The sequence below is a fragment of the Leptopilina heterotoma genome, unplaced genomic scaffold, assembly GCF_015476425.1.
Source record: "Leptopilina heterotoma isolate Lh14 unplaced genomic scaffold, ASM1547642v1 Lhet_60, whole genome shotgun sequence".
NCBI lineage: Eukaryota > Metazoa > Arthropoda > Insecta > Hymenoptera > Figitidae > Leptopilina > Leptopilina heterotoma.
The window spans coordinates 4,966,891-4,990,826 of NW_025111138.1; the positions used below are offsets into that span (position 1 = coordinate 4,966,891).

At 26.6% G+C, this 23,936-nt stretch overlaps 2 protein-coding genes across 3 annotated transcripts in view; one reads left to right on the plus strand and one right to left on the minus strand.

Annotated features, from left to right (window-relative positions):
* LOC122509363 (nuclear protein localization protein 4 homolog) overlaps positions 1 to 23,936 on the minus strand; it is a 28,314-nt gene that overhangs the window by 4,141 nt on the left and 237 nt on the right. The window contains exons 2-9 of the mRNA XM_043623366.1: positions 23,644 to 23,724; positions 23,118 to 23,319; positions 20,332 to 20,491; positions 20,050 to 20,187; positions 19,411 to 19,714; positions 13,395 to 13,532; positions 12,006 to 12,153; positions 8,919 to 9,079 (exon numbers count right to left, since the gene is read on the minus strand). Of these exons, the coding sequence (XP_043479301.1) occupies positions 8,919 to 9,079; positions 12,006 to 12,153; positions 13,395 to 13,532; positions 19,411 to 19,714; positions 20,050 to 20,187; positions 20,332 to 20,491; positions 23,118 to 23,319; positions 23,644 to 23,724 (1,332 nt within the window). The remainder of the gene's footprint in view (positions 1 to 8,918; positions 9,080 to 12,005; positions 12,154 to 13,394; positions 13,533 to 19,410; positions 19,715 to 20,049; positions 20,188 to 20,331; positions 20,492 to 23,117; positions 23,320 to 23,643; positions 23,725 to 23,936) is intronic.
* On the plus strand, positions 537 to 8,409 carry LOC122509364. 2 transcript variants are annotated; one of them, XM_043623368.1, is made up of 4 exons: positions 537 to 667; positions 1,922 to 2,239; positions 4,501 to 4,650; positions 4,863 to 8,409. In XM_043623368.1, exons 2-4 carry the CDS (start codon positions 1,922 to 1,924, stop codon positions 6,183 to 6,185), a joined length of 1,791 nt encoding a protein of 596 aa, XP_043479303.1. In that variant the 5' UTR covers positions 537 to 667; the 3' UTR covers positions 6,186 to 8,409. The 2 variants fall into 2 exon arrangements, with proteins under 2 accessions (XP_043479303.1, XP_043479302.1); XM_043623367.1 differs by lacking the exon at positions 537 to 667 and adding an exon at positions 712 to 1,147.

The following is a 23,936-nucleotide window of genomic DNA, read 5'->3' on the forward strand; positions in this document are numbered from 1 at the left end:
TTTTTCAATTAATTAAAAAAAACTGTTAAATAGGTAATTATAATGAATAATTAATTTAAATGTAAAAAAATGTTTTAATTTATTTAAAATTATAATTTTAATGAATTCTTTCAAGAATGATATATTATTGTATAATAAATATAATAATATAAGTATAAATTCGTATGATACCTATGAATGAATAAATTATGTTTAAAAAATGTCTATCAGTTAAAAAGTAATTAAGAAAGTACATTTAAAGAATAACTTTATTTTTTTTAACGACCACTCTTTAAATTGACAGTATGTCTCCAAGTTTAGAGCTTCAGTTGTAAACAAAAGAATTTTTTTAAAAATGCATATAGGTATATATAAAACGCTTATAAGGACTTTCAATAATTTTTTTTCTCAAATTATAATTGTATAAATTTTCCCAGGAACTGGAAATGCGCTTCGTGACAGTGAAGTCAAATATTGCGCGCGCATAGTCAATAAGTCAGTGCTGCCACTAAACATGAAAGCGGTCAACCATGAAACTATCAACTACCTCGAAGAACTTGAAAGTGAGACGGCATTATACAAGAGTACAAATGTGGGAATGAGAGGAGCTGATTAGTTTTTGACGTTGGAGGAGGATGAAAAGTGGCAGGCGCATTACATACTGGTGAAAGAGAGGAGTGAAGAGGAGGTAAAGGAGGGTGGAAAGAGGAAAGAGCAACAGCGTATACAGACTAGCGAGTAGCGCGCGCCTTGGTGTGTGTGTTGGTCGGTTGGTCCCTCGCCGCCATGCTAGTGGTTAGTTTAGTGAACCAAACATCATGATGTGGCAAAACGTTTGCACGAGTTAAGGTTGGAGTAACGCCGCGTTACCGGCGAGCCGTCGTTATGTTATTCGTAATTCACGTTCGATAAGCGTAAACACGCTCGTGTTAATAGTACAAAAGTTAAGTAGCCGCGACACGACGACGCAACGACACACAGTCCACATCCGCGAGAATCCGCGATTCCCGCGAATCGGTGCAGCGCCAAAGTCACACAAGCTTAAATCCTAATGTGAAGTCACGCGAATGTGAACGTTCTCGTAAACATCCTGACGAAGACGTTCCACACAGCTAGAGAGACGGGGTCTCTTTCTCATTGCAACCAGAGAACAACAAGAACAGAAACGGTATGGCAGACAATTTTTACGAATCAACTCCTCTCAACCAACATATAGACACGGAACGAAGGGTCAAGTACATGTTTGCGATTCCCCCCTCTATTATCATTCTTTTTCAAATAAAAATGCAAACTCCATTTGTCATTATCATATTGTGACACGATTATTGTCTCTGATAGACAATTTTCAAGTCCAGTGGGACTGTGGGACTTGTGGGACATTTCGTCGCATGGCTGCCTGCCAGATAAGCCCGTTGCTCTCTGGTCATCATTTTTATCAGCATTACACAAACCTACGGAATACGCACAGTGCTGTACGAAGCAACTTGACACATACGCTTCATTACGCATTTCTACTTTCGTCCCCTCCCCAACCATTCTCCTTCCTGACCTTCTGTCCTCGTCAGTTGTTCCTTTCCGACACCCAGCCCCCTTTGCCCATCTGAGTTTTGGCGGGCTTTTAAGCGCATGCGCCAACCTGATCAAAATATCATTTTCTTTTTTCTTTTTATTTGTTGTCGAGACTTGGTTGCATAATTACCGAGAAACCGGTGAGATGAGATGAGAAGGGTGAAACAACACCGACTTTACAGATAAAGATCGCGCCATCGAGTAATGCGCTTTCCTATGAAAGATGTGCCGGAAGGACGAGTCCATCCGGATTCCAGGCTCGTTCAAATTCATTCCAATTTTGACACAGTTTCCCCAAAAAAAAAACATTATTGAACAAATGTTCAAATTTAAGCTTAAAAAAATATATTTTTCATGAAAACTTTAATTTCAGATGCTGGATCCAAGTGTATTGACAGATTTGGAGGAGTTGACACTATGCAGTTATTGCAAACAGAAGTACAACGATTCAGAGCAATGCCCAAAGTTTTTGAGTTGCAAGCACTTCTTCTGTTTGCGATGCATAGAGAACAATTTCATAAAAGGCCGTGAATTATTTTGTGCTCATTGTTGGAAGAGAACTGAATTGGGCGATCAAGGACCCGATGCCTTGCCAACGCATTCTGCACTTCTTGCGCTAGCAAATAATTTTTCACATCTCAAGATAACATCGAACAATACGTCCGTTAAGCCCATTGAGAAAGAGAGAAAGGTATTAAACACGAGTTTACATTATTAACAAGAGAATCACAGCTGACAAATCTTTTTTCACTCACCCCCGCCCCCCTCTTTTTACCAAAAAAAAACCCCTTTTCAAAAAGGAATTAATTTAGGAACAGTTTTCAGAAAAATTGAAAGAATTGAAAAAAAATTGAAATAAACAAAAGAACAAAAATTGAAAGAAACAAATATTTGAACAATAATTGAGTTTGTTTTGTTGAAATAAAAAAAAATACGATTGTGATAATACAATGATCAAAGTTATTATTATTTGAGAACGATTACAAAACCCTGAAAGAAAGTATTAAATTCGCGACTTGGAAAGTTTTGTTTCTTGACATTTGTACAACTATTGTAGTTGACGGATCGTTGACTATAAATATAAGTGTTAATTTTTAAATCAAACTTTTAAAGTTGTTATATATGTAAAGTAAAGAAAGTATATGGCATAAGTGTGAAGCCGTACCTACAAAAAAAGGTTCTCAAAGTAATGGGATTATGTTGTAAAGGTCAGCTATACCTTTATTTAATGCAATGCAAAGTGATTCCAAAACAAATTAACTTTCAGATTTTTTGGAATTTTTTTCCACCCTTTGAATCATATTTTCGAACAGAAATTTTCATTACATGACAATTTCAGGGTTAATCACAGGTCAGGAAAAACGGTAAAAAAAAATTGATCAGAAAAATCAAGGAATTTTATCAAAAAAAAAAGTAGTACTGGAAAAATATCAAATTTCTAGAATTACTACAAAAATTTTGTTTTTGACGTTGGAAAACATTTTTAATAAACTTAAAAACTTTGAATTCTCTTCGAATTTTCATCAGACAAAAATTTTTTTTCAGAACTTTTGAATAACAACAAATTTAAAAATCTTTATTATTATTATCTTTATTATCATCTCAGTTAAAAAATTATAGAAAATTCAATAAATAATTAAATTGTAGAATAAAATCTGTTCAAGTTGTTCGATTATAATTAATTGGAAAAATTTTGATTGAAAACAGTTGCAATTTTCAGAAGTAATTAAATTTCAGATCAAAAGGTTTTAACCCGAAAGTTTTGAAAATGTCAATCGTATTAAAGAAATTAAAAATAATTATTTATTTAAAAAATGATTTAAGTTTTAAGTAATTTTATTTAAAATTATGAAAAAATAGATTTGAGAAATTTTAATTCAATTTTTCAAAGTTGAATTTATTTACTTGCATTTTTTGAAAACATTTTACTAAAAAATTATAAAATTAATTGAATTTCTATGAAATTTAATTGAAAATAATTAGGAGGTTATAATTAATTTTTTTTATCTAAATAATTATTTAAGTTTTAAATATGTAATTTTATTTAAAATTCTGAAAAAATGTTTATTAAGAAATTTTTATTTAATTTCGCAAAATTAAATTTTTGAAAACATTTTACACAAAAATTTTCAAATTCATTAAATTTTTGTGAAATTGAATAGAAAATATTTGTGTTAAAGAATTTTATTTCTGTTAGAATTTTTTTCCATCTTAAGAACATTTAAATCACAACGAATTTTAAAACCTTTCTTTGATTTTTATTTCAGTTCAAAAATTATTGAAATTTCGCCAAATAATTAACTTTTAGAATAACTTTCTTCAAGTTAATAATTATAATTAACTGAGAAAAGATTTTAGTTGAAAACAGTTGCAATTTTCAGAATTAATTAAATTTATTATCAAAAAGATTTAAACTAAAATTTTTGAAAATTTCAATCGTTTGGTTAAATTAAAAATTAATGACAATTAAAAATAATCAATTATTTGTTGAAATAATATTATTTAAAATTCTAAAAAAATAAGTTTCTGAGAAATTTTAATTAAATTTTTTAGATACTTGAATATTTAAAAACATTTCATAAAAAATTATAGTATTAATTTAATTTCTAGATTGGATTTTGAAATTCTAAAATTGAATTAAAAATAATTTAAATATTTTTTAAAAAATTACACTGAAATTTTGTGAAAATAATTGATGAATGTTTGTCACAGTAATTAAATTTCTTTTCAAAATAGATCCACTCAAAGTTTTAAATCAAACGTTTGCTTCTAAAAATTATCATTTTTTTCTAATTGAACTTCCCTGGAATTCTTAAAAAAAAAGAAGTGAATTTTCTGTTTGAAAATCAGGAAAACTCAAAAATCGAATTTTCGTGTCAACCCCGAATAGAATCTCAATTTTGATTTTTCATCTCGTGACCCGAGGAATTCATAACATATTGATCATTTCAGAGTGAGAATTGTCACACGCATGGCATGCCACTAGCATTATGGTGTGGAACGTGTTATACGTCCCTCTGTCGAGCTTGTGCAACACCACAGGAACACCCTGGTCACCAGATTAAATCACAGACTGATGCCAAAGATCAACTCATAGCCGATGTAAATAGACCAAATTTTCTCGATTTTCTATCTCAATTCCAAATTTTTCTATATTTTCTATCTCGATTCCAAAATTTCCTATATTCTCTAGTTTTCATTCAAAAATTTTCTATCTCGATTTCCTTTTTTTTCAAAAAAGTAACAAATTCGACTTTCCCTTTTCTCTCTCTCTCTCTTTAAAAAAAGCATAAAAAAAGAAAATTCTTCAACAGGTTCAAGTGGAATTAGTTGCAATGGGAAAATTGTCATCCGAAATTCAAAGACTGGCAATGCAACAGCGAGAATTTTTAATAAAAGTATTGGAGGCTTGTGTAACATTGAAAACGCACGTTGAAACCGATTTGCAAAATGGTTGGAGTCACTTCCCAGAGATCACGGATGCACGCGAAACATTGGGCAAGGCAAAAGCGAGCTTGCAAATGATTGACAATCCAAATGACGTATACAGTTTACATTCACAGTTGATTATTGAAAAGCAAAGGTTGCAATCAAAATATCAGGAGATGATATTGCAATGTCAATTGGATGATTTAATAGGCAATTCGGGTGTGATTTTTGATTTTGCATTATTAAAGCAAGCATTGGCTGGAATTCATTCGGGCGAGACGGTGTTACCTCAAACGCACGGTAACGGTGGTCGATTAGCGGCTTCACAAAATCCTATTTTGTTTCTTGCTAATTATTGTATGTCGCAATTGTACTCGAGGCATATGGTCAGCAAGCAACACTTGCAAAATGGTTCGATAGACTATCATTCGAATATGATGTCATCGCAAGGACCAACAGGTTCGGTGCACGTTCATCAGGGACCGCCTCAACAACAACAACAGCAACAACAACAACAGCAGCAACAACTTCTCATTCCACCAGGTTCACCGTCCGTAAAATCGGTCACGTCAGCGCCACCAAACACAATGATCCATCCCCAACAGCAATCCACATTTATAGCCGACGCCGGTTCTAGTAGCGGTCCTCTAGTTACTGTCCATTCTCCTCAACAACCGTCCAGCAATATTAATCTTCGCGGGCCCTCCAATCCCTATCCAATGTATTATTTCAATATAGAAGTTAATGGATCGCCGCACGGTCGCATTGTCATTGAAGTGAGACCCGATGCTGCGCCAAAAATGGCGAAAAATTTCAGTGTTCTTGCCACTGGGGAAATTGGAGTTGGCTATAAGGGTTGCTCGATATTTCAATGTTGGGAGGGCGAGTCAGTGATAACCGGTGATTTTGAATTGAATAATGGTCGCGGCGGTCGTAGTATATTTGAAGACGGTTATTTTATGCCTGACGATACAAAATTCCCATCGGTGCGTGGTGCAGTCGGTATGCGACGAACCCAAAAGCGTCACGACAATCTCGGAATGGTTGGTTCACAATTTCGTATAATATTACAGGAAATGCGCGGTTTCACTGCAATATTCGGCCACGTTGTCGAGGGCCTTGAATTGGTGGAAAAAATATCAACATTCGGTGATCAAACCGGCAAGCCAACGAAATCAATTTTGATCACCAAATGTGGTAAATTGTAACGATTGGATGAGGCGCGAGTCCGACAAGTCGCCACGATATCCATCGTTCTTTTTTTCTTGTTTTCCAGTCATGATTTTATGAAAAGTTGCGTCGTTACTATCAAAGGGTGGGTGGTGTGCAATGAAATAGTTCAATTTTAGGGGGTGGGGGTCGGGGTGATAAAAAGGCAAGTTTTAATGAATTAGGAAAATTTATTGATGAAATGTGTTCCGAACTAATTGATGTCAAGTCTTTGTGTATGCATGGCGGACACAAAAAAAAGAGTCTTGTTTTTAGAGAGGGAAAATTTGTAGAAATAAATCGCTAGTTCGCGCAATCGCTCCCGAAGTACCTTTTTTGTGCACGGTGCTTCAAACGTTAAAGAAAATCACACAACTTTGAATTAACTAAACGATAGATGAAGATGAAGAAGAAGAAGAAGAAGCAGAGTGTTGAATCTATTTTTAAACGTGGAGGAAATAATGAAAAATGCATATTTTGCTATTGATCGGGAATTTTCGCGAATCAATATCTATTTATAAAAAAAACGATGATCGGCGCGTACGTACCTCAGATCGATCTTCATATCGATACGACTCCTAGCTATATTGGTACTTGTTTCAGAAAAAATTTTCTGAACGTTTATTTTCGCTATCGGCGTATTGTCTAGTTTTAAATGCATCGTGCCACCGCAACGATAACGGTGTCTAAAATGCATAAACTTTAGCTCGTTGTTAGATACGTGTAAAATGGGGGAATAAGTATAAAATAGACGGGGCGATCGTACACATATAAATAAATAACAAATATACAAAAAAAATATATATATATATATTATAAAAAGAAGCATATATATTTTTAGACGGGGACTTGTGTGTTTTTTGGCTCAAGTGCATGACTTGACAAAAGTAAAAAAGATAAAGAAAAAGAGTAAAAGAAAAACGACATGAAGGTCGCATAGATTCAATTGAAGCGGTTTTCGTTTCCTTTTTTTATTTCCCTTTTTAAAAAAATGGCCGATCGTTACATCCTTCCAAAGAAGAAAGAGAAAGGAAGAAGATAGTCTGCGTAGCGATTCCAAAATACCTCCTATTTGAACGTAGACTTTAAAAAGAAAAACTCCCTTTCTGCTTTCCATCGACTAGCGGATTTTGTCGTTGAATAAATAATTATGTTTAAGATTGGATCTCATTGTCAGTACACGAATGTATGCAAGGCCTAAAATACCGCATAGAACGAACGTTTCGTAGCTTCTGAACGCGAAAAACGAATGACATATGAGCGGATATATTGTATGATGAAGAAAAAAAATAAATATTTAACGAAATCATTCCTTTATAATGTATATCGAAATATGTACTACGACTATGTAATGCGTTATTAATAATTGTGTAAAATGTCGTGAAACAAAAAAAAAATCCCAACGTAACGAATGTATTATACTATTACAAATGTACACATTCATTTGCGAAAGCGAGTCGCGGAATCTCGCAAAAAACGTACAGACACACCTATATATTATAGATATGCACGTCCTCGTCGTCGAGATTGCCTTTTTCGAAGAAAAACCTCATTCGATGTTGAACTTGAAAGTTTTAACGCTGTTAATTATCTATTAAATGAGTATGTAAACGCGCGAAAAACGCATGACGAATCGAAAAATGCGGCTAAAAAAGAAAATGCTAGACTCGGAAAAGGTGGACGAGCTCGATTAGAAAAAAAAAATCTCGTTCCGGTCGTAACGACAAAACTTGTACAATATTTCGAGCCTCGACGTGAGAAAAACAAAAAAACAAACAAAAAAAATAAATAAAAATCTATTATATATATACGAATACACGCTCATCTTACCGAAACGAGCAGCCCACCTGTACATATATTTTTATTGAACGTGAGGAAACAGATCGATCCGATCTCGAGTATCATTGGCTCTCGATCACTTGTCCTCGTGTTCAAGAAAAACAAAAAAAAAAAAACTTAGCGATCATTACACTCTTTAATTCTTGTTTTTACGTCTTTCCATTATTCTTTAATTTAAGGCACAACAAAAAAGAAAAATCGAATTTGTTCCTTTCAAGTTTTACGAAAATGATAGTTGAAAAAAACAGCACTTTTGTTTCAAAGATCCAAAACTCATTATTTTACGGCTTGAATATTATATAAATAATCCGTTACCGAACTCGATGTACTTTTTAAATATTCAATTTTTGAGTTATAAATTTTTATCCCCTTCAAAAACAAAAAGTCTTTCTTTATCCTCCAGTCTTCACCCTCTTTTTTTTCATATTAGAGATTTTTATTTTAAGGTAATTGGACGTCTCAAACTATCGAAAATAAGAAAACAGAAATTTTAACCTTTGTTAAAAAAATATTTTACAAAAGAAAATCAAACTTTGGTTTACTAATTTCGATTTTTTAAAAAACTATTCCATAAAATGAAATAAAGTAAACTAAACTGTGGGTCCAAGTAATATAAAAAGATGTTAAAATAATTTTTTTCGTTTCAAAAAAATTTTAGATGAATTCGTTCCAATTACCTCTCAATATTGAAAACACGAATATTTCGACACGATATATTTAATAATATGTACGTTTCTCAAACAATCATTTTTTTTTTGTGACAAACGACACGTGTCATGTCTTTAAGAATTATTTTTTTTGTTTTCTAATAAATAAATTTAAAATCCACAAACGCGTACGTTTGTCAACTGTGATAATGCGGTTAAAGCGTCACACACAAAAAACACACTTACCTTATAATAAACGTCAGGAACATATTGTTTATCCGAAGATTCAATCACGTAGCCAAGCTCGGGTGCATCTTTTGTAGGCACCAAACAACCATCTCGTACCAGCGCCATACATTGGTTCGAAACTTCGTAGCCCTCCATGTGCACCTGATTTTTGTTATCTCCTGTAAATTGAAAAACAAAAATTAAATACATACCAACAAAAATTAATTATACAAAAAATAAATGCATGCAAACAAAAATTGAATACAAAAAACAAAAATTGAATATAAAAACGAAAAATAAATACAGACAAACAAAAATTAAATACAAAAAATAAATGCATACAAACAAAACTTAAATACAAAAAACAAAAATAAATACAGATAAACAAAAATTAAATACAAAAAATAAATGAATACAAACAAAAATTGAACACAAAAAATGAATACATACAAACAAAAATTAAATACATTAAAACCAAACTAAATACAAAAAAAAAGAAAATATAAAAAACACAGTTAAGTTAACGTTACATTTCGCAAATTAACACTATTTCCAATCACACACAAATCTTCCATTTTCCGTAGACTGGAATTAAAGCTAATGTCAAGAGTTGAGACGATTTTAGAATTGTAAGATCATTGTTACGTTTAAGAAAAACTTGATGTATGCAATTTGCAAAAAGAAAAATTACAAAAAAAAAATGCGTACGTTATAAACTCTCACGAAAGAAAAATAAATGTGTGAGCTCGAATAAAGCAAAGAATAGAAAATATTCAGAGGTTATTAGTTTTTGTAAAAGTGCACTCTATTTTCTTTTTTTCTTTTAAAAAATAACGACAATTTCAAATTTTTGAATGTCGATTCAGGGCGGCTGAAAATTCCGCTATTTTTATTTCACGTATTTTTCATTTTTCTGATATTTCAAAAAATACAAACAATTCCGTTTTTTTTCATTTCAAAAAGAAAAATTCAAATTTTTTAAAGAAAATTACCGATATTTTTATTTTCAAAATAAAACTACCAATTTTTTTATTTCGAAAAGAAAAGTTCCAATTTTTTATTTTGGAAAAAAATCCCAATTTTCTAATTTCAAAAACGAAAGTCACCATTTTTTAAGATTCTGTAATACAAAAAAATTACGTCGATGAAGTTCACAACGTTTATAGTTAACGATTAATGAAAAAGAAAATATTTTTTAAATGTAAAATAATAAAATTTTTCTTTTTAAAATAATTGATAAGACTTTTTAAATACAATCTATTCAATATTTTTTCTTTCGAAAAGAAAAATACCAATTTTTTTTTATTTCGAAACGAAAACTCTCGATTTTTTTATTTTGAAAAGAAAAGTACCAATATTTTTAATTCCAAAAGGAAACTTCCAATTTTTTTATTTCGAAAAGAAAAATTTCAATTTTGCATTTCGAAAAGAAAAATTCAAATTTTCTAATTTTAAAAACAAAAGTCACAATTTTTTAAGATTCTCAAATAGTTAAAAAATGACGTCAATAAAGTTATTATAATCAACGATTAAGGAAAATGAAAATATTTATCACAGGAAAGACAAGAAAATTTTACAATTTTTCCTTTTTAAAATAATTAAGAAGAAAAAATTGTAAATACTTTTTCAAAACGGAAAATTTTAAAAACTTGCTTACAAAAATATTTTTTCTCCTAATTCGTAAATCATAAACGTGATGAGCTTCACCAATGTAAAAAATTAATTACTAATGTAATAATTATTTAAATATGAATTTTTATTTACGCAAATATTCAATGCTAAAGTAAACAAAAAAAGATTGTTTGTATTTTTTTCAGAATTTTTGTTCAAAATAAAATATTCCCGAATTTTCACATTGCGAGTAAAGAAAAGAAATATTTAACATAAATATTCTGAGAATCGTCTTTTATCATTTCCCTAGAATACATATCTAGTTAAAAAAATATTTCTCTTCTTTATTAAGAAAAAAGTATACGACATTCTTTATTAATTTAAAAAATGCAATTAGTTGTTAAAGTTAATTATTTTTCTCTGCAATTTATTTCCACTGGATTAGGGCATTTGAATTATTATTATTATTACTATTATTATTATTACTATTATGTATAAAATAAAGGCCTTTTATCGAAATGAAAAGAACTTTTCGTCAGAAAATAAAAAAAAAAAATATTTACTGTCAAGATTGAAGTATTTTTAAGTCTTAAGAATGGGCCCAAATGAAAACACAAACTATCGTTAGCTTTAATGTCATTTAGATAATTTCTATTTCATAATATTCTCCCTTTCAGTCTTCTATTATTATTAGATATTTATTTTACACGAAAACTTTGGAAATTGTCCAAAAAAGGGCAAAATTTTAGCAAAATAATGAATTGTAAAATAATTGTTACAAAATTCTGCAATAAGTCTTTGTAATAAATTAAAAACACAATAACGTTAATTAATATTATATTATAAATAAAGGTGCCAAAGACTTTTCTTTTGCATTATTTCGATTCCAAAATTATGCATATCAGAATATTGAAAAATTAATATTTTACTGTACAATGTTAAAACTTTATCGAGTTGCAATTTGTACAGAAAAGTAAAATTTCAAAGACCAAATATTGTTTCAATTATTTTACATTTATTACTACTAACTTATTTTTTTTATTATTATTTTTATTTATTTTTTTAATTTTCTTTTTTATCTAATTTTTATCTTTTAATTTTCTTTTTGTTTTAATTTTTATCTTTATATTTTCTTTTGGTTCTAATTTTTGTCTTTTCTTTTTGTTCTATTTTTTATCTTGTAATTTTCTTTTTGTTCCAATTTTTATTTTTATATTTTCTTTTTGTTCTAATTTTTACCTTTCAGTTTTCTTTTTGTTCTATTTTTTATCTTTTAATTTTTTTCTTTTTTAGGTATTGAATTATATTTTCAATAATCGATAAATGAAGCAAAGAGGGGAATATTATCAGACAGAAATGAAGAAAGAAAAAACTATATAAAATAATAAAAAAAACACACAGAAAACTCAATAAATAATTTACAATAACATGTGAGAAATCAACATCAATTAAAAATTTTTAGATTTCAAGACAGGCATAAATATGTAGACTTACCAGTAACGCAAACTGTAACAAATTTCGAGCCAAAGTTACCACTAGCTGAAAACCGACACGGATTAGGATGTTGATTTTGAAAGTAGCCAGCCATAATGCATTCTTGCGCCGACAAAAAGTGACTTTCTATGTTTCTCACATGCTTTACCTGGGGAAAAAAGCGAGAGAAAAAAATGGTAAATATATATTATATATGTGGATATAGAAATTATTTTTTCCAATACGACGAAATACCTTTTAACTGTCAGTTTATAAGTCTCTAAAATCGAGAGAAAGTGGTAATTTTTCGTGCTTGATAATCCAAAAACTAGCAAATTGAAATCATTTCCAAAATCGATAATTTTTACAGAAAAATTAATAAATTCTAATCAAAAATACAAAAAGGAAAAAGTAACAATAAAATACAAAGTTAACAAAATATAAAAATTGTGTGATTGCACAATTATACAATTGTACAAAAAAAATTTGAAATTACAGAAAAAAATGAAAATACTTCGCTAAAGAGTTTCAAAAGTAATCTTGAACCTCCCTTTTACCACTTTCTCTCTTAAAAAAAACTCGATTGCCAACGTCGTAAATGGAAGACAATTGTTATGGCCACCTCTTAGCTTTATAAAAATTGTAAATTTAAAATAGCACAGACGAGTGTGCGATACAACAATAAATATGTATATGCAACAATAAAGTTGTACCGACCTAGATTGTATTAAGAAAACAAAAAAAAAAAAATTATGGATGTGCATTTCTTGAGAGATACAAATAGCGTAAAAGCTAAACGTGAAAGTTTGAAAAAATTATCACGACTTCGCAAACCGTTCGATATTTTGTAATATCGGTCACAAAACAATATTGTATGAGTGCATTTAATTTCTGTGTAAAGAATATCCGATAAAAAAAAAAGAAGAAAAATAATGAGAAGTCTAACTAAAAAAAAAAGAAGAAGCAAGAACTACTCGTGCATGACCATGTAATTATTGTTGTAAATCTATGAGCAAAATTACAGACGGGATTGGTTAGCAGAATCTCTCTTGTTTTTTATTGTTATTCGAATTTTTTTATTCTTAAATTTATAAAAATTAGTTATTAACCCCTCGAGTGCCAATGACAAAAATTTTAAACGTTAAATCTATGCCCTAGCAAAGATTTGACGGTGAAAATCATTGTCATTGGCACTCGAGGGATTAATTAATATTATTAATATTTTATTATAAATTAATTAATAATATATTATATATTTATTTATTAATCCACACCTTTCGGTTTTGGACAAACTTTCGATTTTTACTTAATATATTATAAATTAATCATATATATAATAATAATATTTATAATTAGGAAATGTAATTAATTTTCAATTTCTTAATTCTTGAAAAAGGTTGAAATACTTACAGTGCCCTTTTTGACATCGTCAGCAATCAAATCAGTGAATATCCAACCGACTCTTCGAAGATTTAGCGAGTGAGCCAGCTCGTTCACTAACGATTCTTTTCCATCAGGCAGAAGTGTGACATTGTCTCGAGAACTTTCCTGAAGTTCAAAAAAAGTTTCGTTAATAACTAATCTAAGATTAATTAAAAAATAAAACTAGCTTTTTGATAATTGCTTCCTCATAGAGGAAGGATTGTATTTTTCTTTTTACACGAAGAGAATAATATAATAAATTTTGTAAAAATATTTTACAATTTGGGGGAAAAATTTAATTAAAATTCTTAATATTTGATTTATAATTATACTAAATTTCACATTGTAAATTTTTTAATGTTTAGTATTTTTTATATCAAAATTTCTCTTTGTCGCATTTTTTCCCTCAAATTGTAAAATACTTTTAGAAAATTGAAAATTTATTTTCTCTCCGTGTAATGTTTTGAATTTTAAAATTAATGAAATTTCGATTTTAATGCTTTGAAGTTAAAAAAAATACGAAAAATTAATTAAACCATATTGTTTTCAATTAAAAATATTAGTTTTATAATTTTGAATCTGAAATTAGTGAATTCTTATAAAGAATGTTACAAACATTTTCCAAAATAATTTAATTTATGCGAAGAATTTTATTATTTTGGAAAAGAATTAAATTCTTGTAGAGACTTTATAAAATTATGATAATAATTTAATTTCTATAAACAATTTTATGAAAATTTTTTAAAGTTAAATTTCCGCGAAGAATTTTATTAAAATTCTTTAAGATAATTAAATTCCTGCGAGAAATTTTTATAAATTATGAAAATAATTGATATTTTGTTAAGAATTTAATAAAATTTTTCGAAAATAATTCAATCTTTTCAAAGAATTCAATTAAAATTGTATTAAAAATAGGTTTTTCAATTTTCATAAAGAATTGAATTTAAATTTTTCAAAATAATTTAATTTCTGCGAAGAATCGTATTAAATTAAAAAAAATAATTGAATTCTTTTGAGAAGTCCTATTGAAATTATTTTGAAAATAATTGAATTGTAGCTAAAAAATATTATAATTAACATTTTTATAAATAATTGAAATTTTGATAAAAATTTTTATTAAAAATGTATTAAAAATATGTGAATTCTTATAAGGAATTTTACACAAATTTTTCAAAATAATTGAATTTTTGCAAAGAATTTAATGAACAATTTCGAAAATAATTGAATTTTTTCGAGGAATTCAATTAAAATTTTATTGAAAATATTCCGATTTTCATAAAGAATTTAATCTAAATTTTTCAAAATAATTAAATTTTTGCGAAGAATTATATTAAATTTTTAAAACTAATTGAATTCTTTTGAGAAATTCTATTGAAATTGAATTTCCTAAAAGTAATTAAATTCCTGAGAAAAATGTTATAATTCACATTTTTATAAATAATTTTATTCTTTCGAGAAATTTTATTAATTATGAAAATAATTGAAATTTTGATAAAAATTTTATTAAATAAAAATGTATTTAAAAAAAGTAAATTGTTATAAAGAATTTTAAACAAATTATTCAAAATAATTCAATTTCTGCGAAGAATTTTATTAAAATTCTTTAAAATAATAAAATTCCTGCAAAATTTTTTATAAATTTTGAAAGTAATTAAAAATTTTAATAAGAATTTAATAACCATCCTCAAAAATAATTGAATTTTTTCGAGAAATTCGATTAACATTCTATTGCAAATATTTCACTTCTCATAAAGAATTTAATCAAAATTTTTGCGAAAAATTTTATCAAATTTTAAAAAAGTTGAATACTTTTAAGAAGTTTTATTGAAAATAATTGAATTCCTCAGAATTTTTTTCTTTTTAGCATTTAAATATAAAAATTAAGAATTTGTCGGACAGTCAAAACAAAAATTGGAGCATTTTCATAGTTTTGGATTTTAAAAGAAAAAGACAAATTCAAATTTTGAATTCGTTTTTTAGTGGAAAGGCAAAGATTTTAATTTTCAAGATTTTAAACTATCAGAAGTTGCATTTTTTGTCAATAAGAAATATTTATTAAATTTTAGGTTATGTTATCTAAATTATTTCTTAATAGCGGAAAATTGCATTTTTATTCAAATGCAACTTGAAATTATTTAAAATGCTGAAAATTAAATTCTCTACCCTTCTACCAAAATTAATTTAAACTAGCAAAAACTGACGCGCGCGAGCGCGCGTGCATTTTTTTTTCAACGTTTTATTTTAAATAATTAAAACTTTATTTTTTCAGCGAATTTGAACCATTATGATGTCACAATTTTTTAGCAAATGCTGTGAACAGATTGTGACGTCATTATGGTTCAAATGCCATTAAAGAAATTATTTCATCTTCTATTAATTAATATATTTTTGCATTTTCTTTTTTTATATAAATAAATTAAAATTTTTATTTATTAATTGAAAATATCTGTTCGCAGTTTATATTTTTTGTTTGTTTAATATTTTAATAATTTTATGTTTTAATATATATATAAATATATTTTTTCTATTAAAATAGCAATTCTTTAAAATGATTATTATTATTTTTAAGGGTATTTTAATTATTATTATGACGTTATAATGTTTTAAATAAATTTAAAAAATGGAAATGCTGGAAAGAATGAAAAATACATTTTTTTTAGAAATATAAAATTATTCAATTAACATCTTCTATCTTTATATCTTCTCTCTATATTAATATCTTCTTCTTCTATCTTCTTTGATTTAGTTGTAATTTACTTTTTTGTTTCCTATCTTCTTTAATAATTTTATGTTTCAATATTTTTAATTTTAGAGGCATTTCACGTCAGAAATATCACGATTTGCAAAGGGTATGCCGATTTTCGCAAAACTTCGTGGGATTATAGTTCTATATAAGAGACTTCTTTCCCCCAAATTTTTTCAAAAAAATTCAAAATTGTTGAAGATACGCCATTTTGAATTTTAATATTAATTTTATAAAATTTTGAATATCTCGGAATATTGTTTATGGATTTTTATGAAATTTACACATTTTTCAGGTAAAAGTATGTACTTTAAAATGCAAATAAAGTTAATAAAAAAAAATTAATTTTTAAATAAAAAAATTAAAAAAAATTTTTTTAAACAATTTTTTGTTTATTTACTCCTCTCTGAGAAAAATGTTATTAACATATTTGGATTCCTTATGAATTCACCTTTAATTTCATAAAAAAAAATTGATGGAGACTCAACTGGTTCCGGAGATATTGAATTTTTTGTAAAAAAAAGCGTCGCCGCGCCATAGCACCATACTGCACAAGTCGCGTAGTACGTTACCGCAGTCGTGCATTGCTGCTGTAACTATGACTATTTTTTACAAAAAATTCAATATCTCTGGAACCAGTTGAGTCTCCATCAATTTTTTTTTATGAAATTAAAGGTGAATTCATAAGGAATCCAAATATGTTAATAACATTTTTCTCAGAGAGGAGTAAATAAACAAAAAATTGTTTAAAAAAATTTTTTTTAATTTTTTTATTTAAAAATTAATTTTTTTTTATTAACTTTATTTGCATTTTAAAGTACATACTTTTACCTGAAAAATGTGTAAATTTCATAAAAATCCATAAACAATATTCCGAGATATTCAAAATTTTATAAAATTAATATTAAAATTCAAAATGGCGTATCTTCAACAATTTTGAATTTTTTTTGAAAAAATTTGGGGGAAAGAAGTCTCTTATATAGAACTATAATCCCACAAACTTTTGCGAAAATCGGCATACCCTTTGCAAATCGTGATATTTCTGACGTGAAATGCCTCTTTAATTAAAATTAATATATTGAATTTCATTTAAATTCTTGCAAAAAATTTGAGAATCATTGAATTTCTTCAAAAAATGTCATTATTTATGAAAATAATTCAATTTTCGCTAAAAATCATTAAATCAATTTTGGAAACCCTAATTAAATTTTTCTGAAGAATTATTTTTTATTTTTTGTTTAATAATTGTGTTTCTTTAATAATTTTAATTGGATATTTTTAAAGTAATTTAAATTTATGAACAATTTTTTTCAAGTTTTTAAAACTAATTTTTAAATTTGTAAATTTAGTTGAAACATCTATTGTTTACATTTATCCCTTGTTTACAATTACCCCAAATGGCCCTAATTGTAAATTGATTGTTTTGTTGATTTTTGAATTTTATTTCGGAATAATTCAATTTTTTATTATGTATTTTTCATGATTTGAAGACTTTATATAGTCTTTAAAAGACTTGATAGTATTTAAATAGTTGAAATGAAAGGCGGTGCCTAAAGTATTTTTTTTAAGTTCATTATTTTTTTTTCTTTTTAGAAAATCTATTTTCTATAATATTGTGTTAAAAAAAACGTTAACATTTTATATTTTATTTGAACAGAAGATAACGATAAGTTTAATTCTTGCAAAAGAAAGCACTTATAAGTTAATTCTACACACAAACACACACAGAAATACGTTTATTTTTTACGTAAGTGCCAATAAATTAATTTCAATTTTTTATTTAAAATGAAATAATTTAATTTTGAATTAATTGTATTTTTGATATTTGAATAATTAATTATTATTTTGAACAATTACATTTTTCAATGATTTCAAAATAATTAAATTTTTATTAAAAACAGAATAATTTATTTTTGAATTAATTAAAATTGTTTGATTTATTTTTGAATAATTAATAATTGACTTTTGAATTATTTAAAATTCAAATATTGTAAAAAATTAATAAAATATTTAAAAAAACAATTTATTTTTAACATAATAAAAAAAGTAATTTATTAAAATACTAAATTCAAATAGATTTTGAATTGCAATTATTTTTAAAAATAAATAAATTTTTTGTGTAAAATCATTTTTTTAAAATTAATTAAAATTTGAAACAATTGAATTTTTTTTTTCATTTTTGAAAAATTAATTATTTCGAACAATTTTTTAAACATAAAAGAACCAGGAGCTATTATCACTCATAATAGCAATCAAAAAAAGCACACACTAAAGGGATCGCTCTTCCCAAAAAATTTAGACTCTAGATCCTGCACTGTATAAGTTAATAATTGAAGATTAATTAAATTTTTGAAAAATTAAATATTAAAAAATTAATTATTTTGAATAATTAATATTATTGAATAGTAATTTACGAAAACGACCAATGTAATAAAATTTAGAACGATATTTTTTATTGATTCAGGAAAATTGAATTTTTTAATTAAAATTAATAATCGTTGAAAATTGAAAATAATACAACTTTTATTGACAATTCGATATTTCAGTTTTTTTAGATTTTAAAAATGCATAAAATTTTCAATAATAATAATAAATCAAAATACAATAAATATTATCAATTATAATTATAAATAAAAAAAAAATAATAATAATAATAAGATATACGAATAAAATTTGTTTTTAAGTTATTTTGAGATTTTTATTTAACAAAATAAAATGAAATAATATAAATGATTTAATTAAGAAGAAAATTTTAATTAATAATTAGAATTTACCAATCTACAGTTTTTTTTCCACTGAAAACGGTAACCTCTCGCCTGATACCAGATATTTTTCCACGATTTTTCAAACACAATAATTCTTGTCACAATTTAACGTTTTTTAAAAACACCCGCACTACCGCATAACATAACATCGGAAATGTCAAAACATCACGAAAAATATAAACAAACAAAAAAATCATGATAATAATTCGCAAATGATAACTAACAACTAACTTCATACTGCGAACGGACAGAATGAAAAACCACAGACTTTAATAAAGTTAATTTAATTTGTTTTCCTTTATTTAAAATTCGAAGTAATGGAAGTGGATTAACTTTTATTCCGTTTGTCTGTCGGATTCTTCTTTAAAGTATTTAAATCAAATTTTTTAAATTTAAGTATTTAAATGTTTTGAAAAGAAGTGAATTTTCCCTGTTGTGGTTTTTAATGTTTTTAAATTTAAGTATAATTAAATGTTTAGAAAAAAGTGAATTTTACCTGCGGTGGTTCGTAAATGGCGGACACAACTGCTCTGATACCAAGAGGAACATCGCTGTGAATTTCGTACCTTCCGTAAAGGTACCCAACACGTTGATGTCCCGTGCTACGCCAATAATTCAAGAAACGCTCAACTAGACTGGCATTTTCAAACATGACATTGTCCACATGTCGATATTGTTGTCGATTTAATGTTATTGCATTTGGCTGACATTTGCTGCAAAATCCTCGAGGCCATGGTGGATGATCCTTGCAGCCAGCTTTAATACGACAACTTATGTCCTCAAGTTGAACGAATTTTCCTCTAAAAAATTAAATTACTTTTCTCAACAATTTTTTCTAACTAAATTACAAATATTTCTAAATTTACCTTTACGTGACTGTTTATTTAAAATTTTATTTCGATTTAATAAATTCAATTTAATTTAATAAAACGATGAAATAAACGATCACTCCGAGTTCTGACTCATCGTTTTATTATTTTGATGACTGAGTGATAACATCATTATTATGTCAATTCAATTTAATTTTAATTCGGAGTAATAAGATGCAATGTAATTGAATTGAACGTAATTCAATTGCAATTTTCGATATAATTATTAAAAGATAAGAAATAAAATTGTTTACAAAATGAAATACCTGTCAACTCCAGCAGTCAATTTTCTAAGATACGAATGAAACGAAAGATGTTTAACATTTTGCTCTTTAAGATACATTTCGTCGAACGGCTCAAGAGAGGAACAATGCACGCAACAAGCATTCAGTCCATGTCGACAGCTGAAACAATCAATTAAGTTAGCAAAAAAGCAATAAAAGACAAAAATAAATAAATTTAGTAAATCTCTAAATAAAATAGATTTTAATAACGAAAATATTAATTTTATTTTTTTAATTTTAAACTCTAATTTCGAAAGTACTAACAATTTTTCATCACGTTTTCTCTGTATCTTTCCATCCTGTTTCCACAATTGTAGATCGACCTCGTCCTCAACAACACTTGTAGATGAACGTGAAGAATTTATTACAGGTTGAACCTGAGATGTACGACTTGTACTCGGAGTCACATCCATTTGACTCGTTTCTAAAGAAATTTATAAACGTGAGTATACTTTCAATGCAACGTTATAGTTCAGGCCTCGAATAATATGATTTTTTTGTACTATTTAAAAAAACAATTTTTTTGACTATTTAAAAAGAAACGACTATTTTCCACTTATTTTCAAAAAGTGAGACTTTTTATACTTTTTCTCTAAATATTGCAACAAAATACCACATTTTTCGTATAAAATACAACTTGTTTCGATTTTTATAATTTGGAAAATAACTATTATGTAGTCAAATCTTTCAAAAAATTCTACTAAATTTAAATTATTTGGAAATTTTACAATTATATACCCTGCTAAAAATAAAATCAGAAATAAAGAGAGAACGTCAGAAATTTTGATGTTTTGTGACTACTTTGACGATTCCTGAAGCTTTTGGTTAATTCTGACTAAAGGATTTTTTATGCTCCTGTTCAATCCTGATGTTTATGGATTGTGATTATTGAGCATTGAAATCTTTTTTTTTATTTACAGCCCCTCACCGAAATATAGCCGGTAAATGTAAAGTACCGTTAAAACTTGAAATTTGTGCGTAGCTCTTTTTTCACAATAGAATTGCGGGTCTATTGTTACGAGGTTCGGGTCTCTAACCTAATTTTTATTGCTCAAAAGTTTTGCAATTTTAAAATTTCAAGTAAAATGAATATAAATTCAAAATCTAGAAATCTCCACAATTACAAATATCTAAAATTTATTATAAAAAACATTTTTTTAAGGAAACTGTAACGTATCTCGAAAACCGTAATTGTTAAATAAAAAAGGATATCATTTTTGAATTTAAGTTCTAAAGGATATACTGCTTGCATAATAAGAGCATATTGTTAGATGAATTCTAAGTCGATGAAAAACAAGTATAATGTTTAAATAAATATGAATATAAACAAATAAAAAGATTTCCCTTCAATTTTATGACGGTCAGTCGACCTTTTTCCAGGTAAAAAAGGGTGTCGACTTTGTATAAAAAACCTGACTACTTTTGAAGCTTTCTGATTAAACATGACTCAAGCCTGACGTTCTGTGGCTGCAATCGTAACAAATGCAGCCTAAAAACGTCAGAGATTCTGACTAAATTTCTGTCGTTTTGTGATTTTATTTTTAGTAGGGTATGTATAATTAATGTCCCTAAACTTTTAAACCTTTAGACGAGATTAATTTTTCCATTCAAACATTTTCAAAATTTACTATATGTACTTAAATGGAAAAAAAATAATGCAGGTAATATTTATTTAGTTATAACAATTAACTTTTTTAATATAAAAATAATTTTTTTCATAAAATACAAATTAAAAGAAGTAACAAAAATATTGTCGTTCGTTTAAACGTTTAAAACTTTAGAATTATTATAATTAAAAACTTTATTACCTTTAAAAAAAATATTTAACATATTTTTAAAAAACTAATTTTAAGAATTTTTGTATTATAATTTTTTAAAAATCAGTTATTTTCAATATTTTTGATAAAATATTTTCAATAATTCACCTCAATAACTTTTAAATAAAACCACAAAGAGTTGCAATTACAAATATTATGAAAAATTTACTTTTTGAACACAAATAAATAAATTCTCGGAGAAATGTTGAAAAATAATTGACTTAGAAAATAATTTTATTTAAAAATTGTAGAAAATAATTGAATTTTGGAAGAGTTTCAGTTGTAATTTTTAAGTAATTAATTAATTTTCAAAATATTGTGGAGAATTCAATTTTGATATTTAAATAATTGAATTGTCGGAAAAAATTTGGAAAATTATTAAAAATGATTGACTTAAAGGAATTTCAATTAAAAATTGTAGAAAATAATTGAATTTTGGAAGAGTTACAATTGTAATTTTTAGAATAAATTTTCTGAATATTGTGAAAAATTAAATTTTTGTATATATTTAAATAATTGAATATTTTCGGAGAACTTTCGGAAAATTATTAAAAAGAATTAACATGGAGAAGAATAATTGAATTTTGGAAGAGTTACAATTGTAATTTTTAGAATAAATTTTCAGAATATTGTGGAAAATTGAATTTTTGTATTTAAATATTGAATTCTCGGAGAAATTTCGAATAATTATTAAAAGTAATTGACTTAGAGAGGAATTTCAATTAAAAATTGTAGAAAATAAATGTTTTCTATTTAATTTTTGTTCAATTAAATAATTGAATTCTCGGAGAACTTTCAGAAATTTATTAAAAATTAACAGACTAAGAGAAGAAGTTTAATTAAAAATTGTAGAAAATAATTGAATTTTGGAAAAATTACTGTTTTAATATTTAGAATTAAATTTCAGATTTGTAATTGAAATTTTCAACACTTTTTAATTCTTTTGAAGAAATGAATCTATTTAAATATTTATTAATAACAAAATTATTGGAGTTTCGAATAATTGAATTTAAAAATCAGAAAAATACTAAATTTAATTTTCGTGACAACACTGAATAAAATAAACGACTTTTTCGACTTTTTTTTGCTCTTTTTTAATCGTCCAAAGCATCTTTTTTTGCGACTTAAAGTCGATCCGAGGCCTTTTAGTTGTAAAATTATCTTTTTGAAAAATACCTATAGTTTGTAAAATAATTGAAAATAAATTTTGTTATAAAAAAAGAAGCAATATACCTGTTACATTATTAGAGGAACTACTGGTTGATGGACCATCCCATGGTACTCTGCCATTAACAGATGCAAAATAAAGCATATCTCCATGAGATAAACCCACATCCGAGACACTTTTACTTCGTGAAGATACAATTTCATCTTTGTAATTTCGCTGCTTGTAGAGACCAAATCCAAAACTATTGAGATCGAAGGCATCGTATATCTACAAAAAAAAATCATAAACAATTAAAATTTACCCCGAAAATACCAAAAATACTATTTCTATTTATTTGTAAATTACCAAAATCGTCGAATATTAAATAATTTCTCAACAACAAAAACTCTAGAACAAATTTTTCAAAAAAACAGTCATCTAAAGAACAAAGGAAATATATTTTACAATTTTCCAATAATAGTGACATTGGAATAAAGAAATGTCAACTTTTGTAGTTTGCAATCATAATTTATATCGAATTCACTCCGAATAATTTGCAAAATTACAAATAATACCAAAAAAAAGAAATGTTAAAGTAAAATAAAAATAAACCTTTTCAAAAAGAGATGACACTGTGTCAGCAGAATTCACTTGAATTCGTTTCGTTCCCTCTGCAGATTGTATTCGTAGAGTCTGTAAAAAATCATAAATACATCATTTTTTCAAGAAAATGAAGAAAATAAATTTTCTTATTTACAAAAAAAATTGTTGAAGAGTCACGATGTCAAAACAAAGCGTACGTATATAGTAATTTTTGCAAGCATCGTTTCTACAGCAACCATGCTTGTATACGCAAACCGACGCTTTCTTAAAAAACAAGATTCGATCGTAAATTTTTACAAAAA

What these genes read in the sequence shown, in the direction of transcription:
- LOC122509364 (XM_043623368.1), top strand. Translation starts at nt 1,922, where the DNA reads ATGCTGGATCCAAGTGTATTGACAGATTTGGAGGAGTTGACACTATGC. An exon ending in CCATTGAGAAAGAGAGAAAG is followed by an intron (nt 2,240 to 4,500) that starts GTATTAAACACG and finishes TGATCATTTCAG; the next exon opens with AGTGAGAATTGTCACACGCA. An exon ending in AAGATCAACTCATAGCCGAT is followed by an intron (nt 4,651 to 4,862) that starts GTAAATAGACCA and finishes ATTCTTCAACAG; the next exon opens with GTTCAAGTGGAATTAGTTGC.